The sequence below is a fragment of the Panthera uncia genome, unplaced genomic scaffold (genome assembly GCF_023721935.1).
Source record: "Panthera uncia isolate 11264 unplaced genomic scaffold, Puncia_PCG_1.0 HiC_scaffold_939, whole genome shotgun sequence".
Classification (NCBI taxonomy): domain Eukaryota; kingdom Metazoa; phylum Chordata; class Mammalia; order Carnivora; family Felidae; genus Panthera; species Panthera uncia.
In genome coordinates this window covers 10095-21535 of record NW_026060132.1, presented here as the reverse complement: position 1 = coordinate 21535, position 11441 = coordinate 10095, and the positions used below count along the sequence as shown (strand labels likewise).

The 11441-nt window shown below is 37.5% G+C and overlaps 1 protein-coding gene across 1 annotated transcript; it reads right to left on the bottom strand.

Annotated features, from left to right (window-relative positions):
- Window positions 1-50: 50 nt before the first annotated feature.
- LOC125918516 (peptidyl-glycine alpha-amidating monooxygenase-like) lies at window positions 51-8050 on the bottom strand. The gene is made up of 3 exons (XM_049624501.1): window positions 7477-8050; window positions 6396-6516; window positions 51-1284 (listed from the first exon to the last, which is right to left on the bottom strand). Exons 1-3 carry the CDS (start codon window positions 7563-7565, stop codon window positions 1153-1155), a joined length of 342 nt encoding a protein of 113 aa, XP_049480458.1. The 5' UTR covers window positions 7566-8050; the 3' UTR covers window positions 51-1152.
- Window positions 8051-11441: the final 3391 nt, after the last annotated feature.

The window sequence follows — 11441 nt, the reverse complement described above, 5'->3', positions numbered from 1 at the left end:
ATCCAAGTTAGTTAACAAAGAGTGTAATAATGATTTCAGAAATAGAACTTAGTGATTCATCACTTAGGTATTACACCCAGTGCTCATCCCAACAAGTGCCCTCCTTAATGCCCATTGCCCATTTAGCCCACCCCACCACCCAATACCTCACAAGCAACGCTCAGTTTGTTCTCTGCATTTAAGAGTCTCTTATAGTTTGCCTCCCTCTTATTTTTCCTTCTCTTCCCCTATGTTCATCTGTTTTGTTTCTTAAATTCCACATATGAGTGAAATCATACGGTATTTTTCTTTCTTTCACTTATTCTGCTTAGCCTAATACACTCTAATTCCATCCACGTTGCTGCAAATGATAAGATTTCATACCTTTTGACTGCCAAGTAATATTCTAGTGTGTGTGTGTGTGTGTGTGCGTGTGTGTGTATTTATGTATATGTATACACACACACACACCACATCTTCTTTATCCATTTATGAGTCGATGGACATTTAGGCTCTTTCCATAATTCGGCTATTATTGATAGTGCTATAGACATTGGGGTGCATGTGCCCCTTTGAAACAGCATTTTTGTTATCCTCTGGATAAATGGCTAGTTGGCCAATTGCTGGGTTGTAGGTAGGTCTATTTTTGATTTTTTGAGGAACCTCTATACTGTTTTCCAGAGCGGTTGGGAGAGAGAGGATCTTAAGCAGGATCCAAGCCCAGCACAGAGCCCAAGGCAGGGCTCGATCTCACAAACCTTAAGATCATGACCTGAGCCAAAATAAGAGTCCGATGTTTAACCGACCGAGCCACTCAGGTGCCTCTGAAACTGATTTTTTAAACAGGTGCAGTAAGAAAAGTCTACAAAAGCTAGGTTCTTATTACATGTTTATATGCATAGGGAAAGCAAAGGGAATCTCTTTCTTTTTATGTCAGAGAATGAAAAGTTAAAATATGTTAGTAAACATTTTCTAATAGTTGTCCAATTTTGAGAAAAAAGCAAAGAGAAACATTGTGGGAAGCTTTTGAGAAAATCTCACAGGAATAATTTGTTCATCATGGTTTTATTTCAATGACTACATTCTTTCAGTGTTATTTTAAAATAAGTGATAACTTTAGACTCTAAGGTTTTTCAGCTTGATGTTCAGGGATATCAGATATAATCTTTAAACTCAGAATTTTTCCATTTCCTGCTCTTCTTGGTGATAGACATTTGTGTTCAGGAACACAGGGGAAGGCTGCCTTCTGATTTCAAAGCATAATCTGTGACTCTTCAAAAGACAAATACAGAATGCAACAAGAATCTGCAAGAGGTTCAGAAAGGAAAAGTGTACTCCTTTTTATTTCTCAAACTGCTCCCAAAATAAGGGAGGAAAATGACCACATTAGTGACAGCCTAACATATCCTAATGTAAAGAAATTCAATTGTTACATGATTTCAAGTTATTAGGTTCAAAGAAAATATTTAATTCTATAAAATTATATTTTTACAAATTAATTAACATTTGTAAGTCCTTAGCAAGACTGCAGAGGGCCTAAGAGCAGAGATAACAAATAAACAAAATGTTATTTAAACCCAGGATTTGAAAAGACTTATGTTAGGTAAGAGTGATTTTTTTAAATAAGGTCAATGTATAAAGTCTCCAGCAAAGTGAAGAAATCCAGGATAATTTCGAATTGATGTTAAAAAAAATAAGACTTTATACTGATGAAATGGCTTTTGGTAATTGCTTTTCTAAGCAGTATGAAAAATATATAAGAACTTTGAGAAAAACATATTCATCCTCAGTGTTCCTTCATTCTCTGATCATGAGAGCCATTTTTAATAGAAATAACTTCTGGGGAATGGGCACACTGCAAGAGTGACTTCCTCACTTACTTCTTCCTGCCCAGGTTCCTCTTGTCCAGGTTCATGCTTTCTATTTTTCTTCATTTGGCTAACTTTCCTCTCTTTCAAAATTATTACAATGTTTTACCTTCCCCACGAAGTTATTTCCGAAAGCATAAAGGCTGGCAATTTCTTTCTTAAGACTCTGGTGCCTGGGTGGCTCAGTCATTTAAGTGTCTGACTCTCGGTTTCAGCTCAGGTCATGATCTCATGGTTTGTGGGTTCAAGACCCTCATCGGGCTCTGCAATGACCGTGTGGAGCCTGCTTGGGATTCTCTCTCTGTCCCTCTCTCTTTGCCCCTCCCATGTTCTCTCTCTCTCTCAAGGATAAATAAAAATTTTTAAAAAAATACAAAAAAAAAACCTCATTCACATTTCCCTCAACATACAAAATCACAATAATGATACAAGTTCAGAGTTCATGAGAACTTATCATATGCATGGCACCTGAACATGCCGCTGGGATTATCTTGCTCAGTCCACAAAATAGTCCTGGGTAAGGACAATTATTATTCCATCTATAGATGAAGGAGCAGGACCTGCTGGTTAAAAACCATACCATAGTTGACACCACAAGAGCTGGGACAAGAATGCTCTCAACCTGGCCCTGAAGTCTACATAACACACCAGATGTGGCTTAGACTTAGACAACAGACTTTATATAAAATCGTCATGATTATGCCTCATTTATTTTGTTTTTAAAATGGACATTTGTCCATGCACATCAAATTGATGATAGCACCTTACTGTGACCATCAACTGGCAGTTTATCAAATTGCTTTGTTTGTTGATATGAATTGGCGACAGCAAAAGCCCGCAGGGTCTTTGGTGAGAAAAGGAAGCAAATGAGGAAGAAAAAGTGCTAAGAGCCTCAAGACACTACACTCTGCACCTTTGTTGGGTCTGAGGCCTGTGCCATCAGAAACCAGATGTGCTTACTTTACCTCTACTCTAGGCTACTTAGCTGCTTTCTCTTCTCCCTCTCTTCCCAAAGTCTGAGAACATACAGATTAATAAGAAATTTATTAAAGAAGACAGAAATTATTTTTTAAAATTTCAAGTCACAGAAGACAGTGTGAGCTTATCTTGAATATAAAATTGACATTGCAATAGGTAATTAAACTACCTTCCCCAGACTCTCCAGAGCTGGTTCAACGAGAGTACTCTTTAAAGGTTGCTCTGGAGTCTATGATATGGCTGAATGGATTGCAACTCAGAGACCTGACATGACTGGAGATTTTTTGGTAACACACTAATTTGTCCTGTATTCCACCAGCAAAATTAGTTACTTATACTGTGTTAGTATTATAGCTAAATTCTCTCCACCTCTGTTCCACATCTGTTTGTTTCTCTATTCAAGCCTACCTAACAATCTCAAGTTTCCCAAGGAAAACTCTTAGAGCAGATTCACTGATGTACATTGTTATTTTGTTATTGCCAAAACTTAAGATATGTGTTATAAAAAAAAATCTGTTGAGTGAATATATCTCTTTAACCAACTTGGTCTGCTTCAATTACTCTTAAGTTCGGGGCCCTCAGATACTTCTTTCTTTAAATTGTGTTGCTCTTCATGATCTGCTCTTTAAAAAAAAAAAAAAAAAAAAAAAAAAGATTTTAACTCCTCCATGCCTCTCCTTGCTTTTATGTTTCCTTACTCCTCATTTTCTTATAAGATTTTTAAAATGTTCTGTTCTTCAGATTATAGTTATTTTTTTTGTCCTTTATTTTTGTTCTTGATCGTTCTATTCTCTTGAATTTTTTTGGGGGGGGGGGACCAACTCTTTTTATTCCTTTCTTTTATTTCTTTCCTCTAATATGTTTCACTTTCCTTTTCTTGCCTTGTAATCTCCATTCCTCTAAGTATCTGTGTTAAATTTGGTTTCATCTGCTTTTTGGGAAAAGAATACTTTCTCTACCAAAAGTATTCATACTATCACAACTCTTGGTCTTCCTCACCAACAACACCAAGTTCAGGAAGGAAATGGGTTTCTGCGTCCATCTCCTCCCGGCTACACTCAGTAGGGAGTATAATTCATTTCTCAGGAAGGTTTCCAAGGTATAGCTAGGTTGGCTGGATCACGTGAGTAAATACTCTTGGTATTTACATGATGGGAGAAGTGGAAGAAACCTTCAACAACCAGTTCTGAGCTGATGAGGCAGCACAACTGAATCACTTACTCTGTTAGGTAGTTTCAGTTACAAGTCAGAACTTGTAAACCCAACTCAACCTGGTTGAAACAAAAAGCCTAATGTAACTGAAAACTTCCTAAGTAGCAAGGTCACCTAGAACATCTGTTCTTTCCCTGTCTCTGCATTACCTTCTATGGTATTAGTTTTACTCTAGGCACGGTTGCCCTCACGGATGCAGCAGACCCTAAGAGTGCATGCCTCCTGCTCACATGCAACAGACAAATGCATTCTCAGCAAAAGTCTTGAGGTTTAATTGTACTGTTCTAGGTCACACACCTTCTTCTGAACCAATTAGTGTGGGAGGGGAGATGGGATGCAGTGATTGGCTAATCCTCACCCTCTAGATCTTGGGTAGAAAGCTCCTGGAAACCACACGGTTTAAAGAGAAGGAGCAACGAGGAGACGTCTGCTGGGAAGAAACTGCCCACTGAATAAGGCAAAAACTGGATGCAGATGGTGGAGAATAGCAAGCTATAACTTCATGTAAGTTCTTTTGTCAAGGACTTATTTTGATAATTATAAAATTATAAAAATGAGTAAACACATTTTATTTTATGAAAATTGATCTTCTCTACATTTTTTTAAAATAATCAATTCCTCTAGGAATCTTTCTGACAATATTGACTCCAACATAGTTACCTATTATTACTATTGTTAAATAACTTAAATGTTATTTCTGTAAAATAACAGGAAGAAAAAACAGAATAATAACGAACCATGACAAATGACTACTTGAGAAAATAACTTTTTCCTGGGGGCAAAGAGGGCTTAAAGGCCAATTAGTGGATTTAAAAAAAAAATCAGTTTTAACATAAAGCAAATATAGGTGAAAAAAAAAACTTTTAAAAGTGAAAAGAGAGTGGGGTGCCTGGGTGGCTCAGTCAGTTAAGCGTCCAACTTCGGCTCAGGTCATGATCTCGCAGTTTGTGGGTTTGAGCCCCTTATCAGGCTCTGTGCTGACAGCTCAGAGCCTGGAGCCTGCTTTGGATTCTGTGTCTCCCTCTCTCTGCCCCTCCCCTGGTCAACATTCTGTCTGTCTGTCTCTCTCTCAAAAATAAATAAACATTAAAAAAAATTTTTAAAAAGTGAAAAGAGATAAGAAGGAGCACCCTTCACAAGTGAGCAACTGTCACTGCTCTCTCCTATTCCCAATCTCATTACACCTCTTCTGACTATGTACTAAATGAACAGCTTATGGAATTAAAGGCCAGGACACTAACAACTGAATGTACAGAAAAGTCATCTGCCTGGTCATGTGAGAATGGGCAGGGGTGGGGGTGAGGGTCCTTTTACAATAGTAAAGTAGTTATTTATAGATAGCTAGATCATACACAGGTTTTCAAACAAATGAATGTCAACCCTTAGGCGCCCAAAAAAGGGCCATGTGTATTTTCTTAGAGCATCTGGATGTCAATTTCAAAGGAATTCTCTCCGACTTTTGTTTTTTCAATACGTAAAAAAAAAAAAAAAAAAAAAAAAGGGAAAGGAAACTAGAATGTTATCTGCAACAATGAGTCATCAGTCACTGCAGCTCTACAACACCCAGGTCTCTCCCTGTCTCCACAGCCCTTCAAAAGAAGAAGACTATCTTTTAATGACACACATAAATCCCCGCAGTGCCTGACTACAAAGCATAATTAATTCTGGCCTTTTTATGCCTAATGAGACACCTTGCACACACCACAGCACTGAGTTTGAGCTTCTTCTAAAACAGGGAAAACCTTGGCAACAACCTAGTTTTACTCAAAATACTCTATAGGGCATACTTGTATGAGCTCTGCCATTATTTCTTCAAAATATATATTTTTTATAACAAGCAAATCACACCAAAGAAAACTCACAATCAACCACCTGTTTGAACAGTTTTCTTAAAAGTGTGTGATGTTTTGTTTTTCAAATTCTTGGCAGGAAAACAAATGCTTTTATTTCTTAATTTGTGGCTGTGATAGAAGGGTATTTAAATAATTTCTTAGATGCAGCTGCTCAATATCATTTCCCTTTATTAGAATAATTTTTCATATTTTAATACATCCTTACATGCTGCATTACAGAGGCTATTAGTCCACTGAGAATTTCAAAACATAAATTTCCAAGGTTCTATTTCAAAACACAAATAACAATATGAGTAAAATTTTTAAAAAAGAAATTTAACCAAAAGATTTACCCTGAAAGATTTACTCCTCTTTATAATATTCAATTATTTTGGGCCTACCTGAGGAGTCCTGAAATCAAATGCCTACTTTCAAAGAAGTTACTACTGCTGTAAATGCACTTTCCCTGCTTCAGTTACAGACAGTATACAGAACAAGGAATCATGAAATGCAGAATGCCTCTCACCTGTTTAGGCGTGACTCCAGGCATGTGAACATCCAACGCGAAATCTGATGAATCAATAGGAATTACTGGTCTGGTGGTACCAAGACATTCATTGGAAAAGGATCTGGTACTTTCTTTAAACCTTGAAAAAAAAACATTTCAATATCCTTGAACATAATGGAATTTTAACATGAGAAGGGGGAAAAAAGGATTCTAAGATCTTAAGATAAAAGATTATTGATTTAGTTCCAAAGATAAGTCTAAAAGATGTAATGACTATATAATGTTCTAAAACATCAGAATTGCATTTTATAGTCTAAGAGCAACATATGCCCAACTTGGAAACAAAATATCACCAAAGCGAGGGAGCAGGCTGGCTACATTTAAAACTCCATTCAATAAAAGCTTGTCAAAACATATATTTGTTTCTACTCAATTAATACAGTATTCATAAATTAGAAATCAACACAGGCATATCAATTTTCTAATGGCATAAACATTAACTATAACCAAGTAAAAATTTTGTAACTATTTTGTGAGTATCCAGGATCACTAGCCAGAAACAAAACACCAACAATAATATTGCTAGTAGGCATAGCTGTATGAGGGAGGGAAAAAGACTGCGATGTGAATTACAAATGTACAAGTGCATGAATATTTAATATGGTAATTATGAGGAGTGTATATACAGCTCAATGTTTTCTCCTGAGCTATTACAGTCCATGATCTGCTTCTCCCCACCACTTATCTATCTTGATATTTTATTCTTCAGGCTGTTTTAAACAAGAAAGCATTCAAGTCTAAACGACTCTACTGTAGTTTCTGAAATATCTCCCGGAGAGGGAGTGATTAGTATTGGAAATCACAACTTCTAATTGGAGTTTTGAAAGCCAGTGCAGCCTGGCGACAATACAGTGGGCTTTTTCTGTACGAGGGACTTTACAACAAGTTACTGTGCTAAAATCCCAAGTCGTTTCAGCCAAGTAAATCAACCTCGCATATTTCCACAACACTCTGGTTCATAAAAGTGATTACATTTTCAACAGCATGCACAGGAACCATCCAAACACCATCCCGCCCGTCTGAAAAAACACACACCCACCTCTTAAAGACTGAAAGCGGGCTTCTGAAACCCAAACAGCTGCTTGGGAAAACAAGAAGGAGAGCAAGCAGGCTCAGCACGCCAGCCATGTCCTCGCCGCTCCGGCCCCGCCGGGAGAGGACCCGGCGGCAGCGCAGCGCTCGCCTGGGGCCGGCGGTCGGGCAGCGGCGCCGCCAGCAGCCGCTACTTCATGGCCCGGGCGCGGCGGGCGTCCTGCGGCGGCCGCACACCATCTGCCCGCGAGAGCGGCGAGCCGGACGAGGTGAGGCGCCTGGATCACCAGCCGCACGCACAAGCCCCTGGGAAGGCGGTACTTTTGTCCGGTCCGCGAGCGGAAGCTTTCCAGCCTCCAGAGCTCCCTTCTGCCCCGGTGCTGGGGCTAGTGGTGCGGGCGCCTTATCACTCGGGAATGACAGGGACTGTGAGGGCTATCACACAAACGCGCGTCAGTCATCATTCAGAACCTGCAAAAATAGAAGCAGATAATGGATGACTAACACATTACAGCATTTGTCCTCAGCAAATCCCAGCTGAGGTTGTTTAACACATTAGGAGTTTTCACAAGCTTGAGCCCAAGCCTGGGGAAAATGCTGGTCTGTTGATCTCCCTCCCCCACGACCAGCCCCCAAGATCTCACAAACCTGCATACCCCCCCCCCTTCTGGCTTTTGCTCTTTCTTCCTCCATCACACCTTTTCCTTTCCTAACTGTTCCCTCCTTTTCCCTTTCTTCCACCCCATTCTCCAGATGTCTTCTCCTTACTGCCTGTATCACTCCCTTCTATTATCAAAAATGCACTTAGTACCTCTGCTGAATGTAAACAAAGTTATTCACACAAACGACACACTAAGGTACAAGAAAAGGGAAGGAAAAAAAAAAAAAACAAGTAAGAGAGGCAGAGACAAAGCACTTGGATACAACAGTAATCAAATAGAAAAAGACTTTGAGAACAAAGGCATGTTTATATACATGCACCAGAGTTACAGATTCCAGGAGAACGGTTCCCCCCTCAAGAATGATCACCAAAGAAGTAATTTCTGAAGTTCTCAGGATAATGTTAAAACAAATAAAAGATCTACAGCTGACATGATATATGAAATGTAAATGCCGATTTTAAAATTCTACATTGGATACACAAAGTAATAATTTCTTACTTATAAGGCATGCCTCACAAAAGATAAACTTTCCTGAATAAAGTCTGGAGATTTACAATGCAATGCAATTAGAAACAGTAGGGAAAATCTCAGCTGGCCCCCAAATGAATTTCACCTACACAGGGTATGACCAAGAACTTAATAGAAATGAGAAGCCCTGCAGAACTCAGGATTTTAGGAGGAAGAGTCAAATAGGCTAAATTCTGAAAAAGAGGTATGTTGACTTTACTGTTTTTCTGAACTTAACTCAGACTATGCATCGTTTGTAACTTTAGATAGAAGACATTATTTTCATATGTATCATTCGCAATATAAAAATAGTTCCAAAGAAAAATATTTCTTCTTTATTATTATTTTTTTTAATTTTTTACATATAATTTGAGGTCAAGTTAGCTAACATGCAGTGTTCCTTAAAGTTTTATTTTAATCACCAATTATAAACATGGTTTGGGGAAACTCAAATAAATCTATTAGCTAGATGAATAAAAGTAAAAACAAAAAATCAGTAAGATCATATAGAAGTACATCACAATAATACATTAGCCTCTAAATTATCTTTTGGAATGCACAAGATATTGAGCTAATTGAAAAAAAACACACACCTAACAATCAAACAAGCAAAAAACAAAGTTAAAACAAAAAAGCATGCACTAACGTTAAATTAAATCAGAAAACCTCATGATCAGTGCTTTCCAGAAGAATACCTTACACCAAATACAAATAAAATGATTGAATATCTGACCAATCCAACGGGTGCTCGGGACTCACCAGCACCCAAAAGACCACAATTAACTTACACAAGCAATGACATTTTTAAAAGTCTGATGATATTTGCTTGAACTTTCTCTTTGGTTTGCTGTTTGAGATTTCTGCAACAAAAACCTTCAGCTTTGTCTGAATCCTGTGGGTAAAGGAAAGAAGTCCTTATGGGGGAAGAGAAAAAACGGGCCCGAAGGCTATAGTATTGCCTCTGCCAGCAAGAAAATATAATCCTGTCTAATGACAATACTTCCCATTCCCTGGTGTTTTTTCTTTTTTTTTGTAAACGTATGTGAAGAAGGGATTATATTTTATTATTTCATGCAGAACAGGATTCAAGGACAGTCCTTCTTCCAGTTGGCAGGGAGATATGGTATTATACAAACACTTGAAACAAATTCAGTATTCAAATTCTTTAACAGGAACACATCCTTAAGTACTAGCCTTTGAAAAAATATTCCACTTATCTCTCTGATTGATTTTATTACCTTTGATGTCCCTAAAACACCCATTAAAAGAAAAGGGAACCAAAGTTGTAGGTAGAAGCAAAGCTGGTATTTACAGCCATGAACTGAAAAGAAGGTCCCATCGAAATGAAAGCTAATTACTCTGGTTCTTGATGCCTCGTAAACTAAAGACAAAATACAAATCACCATATGAAAAAAAAAAGTGTAGCCATTTCATTTGTTATTTTCTAATTCCTGAAAGTTGTGAAATATATAATATCCAAATCTTAGTAGTCTTTATTCAGTAGTTGAAAAATTGAAAATATATTTCCTTGAGATAATCCATTCCCTCATCCAAAAAACCACAATACTGAATTTCATATCCTGTTCAAAATGTTGGAATATATATTTGGGTTTTGTAACATGAATAAAATGAAAAGACAATATAGTCTATTAAGGGGGATGAGAACTTAACACAGTTAATATATGTTTAGAATGTAGTATTCCTATACTATACTATAGTACTCTAAAAAGGACTCAGGGAATTTTGAGGAAGAAAAGATAATTTTAACCTTCAAGAGGAGAATAAGAAAAAGAGAAAGGTATAGGAGTTGCCAATGGAAGTGGGAGTTTGGAGGGTCAGGTTTCCACTGTGGGGAGATGGACACACATATTCCAAGTTGAGGGACGGGCAGGGGCAGAGGCGCCCAAGTGGGGAGTGGACGATGTTTGAAAAATAAGTGACAAAGATTCTGCCTGCTAGACTAAAGCTGCAGACCCAGAGTTACTATTTTATTTGTAATACAAAGCTAATATTCTGTTTCCATGTCCGTAAATTTGTAGCAAGAATGATGTAAAGTTTATACAGTACAGAATATTAATTTCAGGAACAGTAACATTATGAAGTTAAGTACAGCCTAGTAGAAAGGACCATAAAATGAATTTGGCTTTTACAAAGTGAGAATTCCATTCCTTTCAATTTTCATTTGAAAAAAAAAAGTAGTTGAAATCTGTAATTGACCAAAGAATCAAATAAATACATTGGCCATTAATTCCTTTATTCAACAAGAGAACCAAGATAGCACAGTGGCAAAGAACATGTAAATCAAAGGAAAACTGCCTGGATCCCTGGCTCCATCATTTCATAGCCTTGTGAAAGTGGGCAAGTACCTAGCCTCTCTTTGCCTCAGTTTCCTCAAAAGTAAAATGGATAATCCTACTACCTATTCTTGGGCTGTTACAAGAAGTACATGAATTTATATCCTTAGAATAGTGCTAGACATATAATAAATGTTCACTGTTACTGTTCTTGCAACAAATATTTATTGAGTGCCTAAGACTGCTTAATGCTGGGGATGGTGATAATCAAGACAGATAAAGTTCTCACTTTTATAGAGATTAATTTCTAGTGGGGGGGGGGAAACAAATGAAAATAACTACCAAATTATAAATTTCATTTTCTTTTACAAAGATTTTATGTGGTTTCCTACAATGACTTATGATTAAACTGATTAAAGGATGCATATCCACTCACATAGCAATTCAACTCTCCGCATTTATTCTTAAGCAAAAATTGAACAAGAGCACAAACATGTTTAAAGTGATAT

Coding starts and splice junctions, on each gene's coding strand:
- LOC125918516 (XM_049624501.1), bottom strand. CDS start 7,565: ATGGCTGGCGTGCTGAGCCTGCTTGCTCTCCTTCTTGTTTTCCCAAGC. Junction 6,517..7,476: donor CCGCTTTCAGTCTTTAAGAG/GTGGGTGTGTGT, acceptor TTTTTTTTCAAG/GTTTAAAGAAAGTACCAGAT. Junction 1,285..6,395: donor CTGGAGTCACGCCTAAACAG/GTGAGAGGCATT, acceptor AACCTCTTGCAG/ATTCTTGTTGCATTCTGTAT.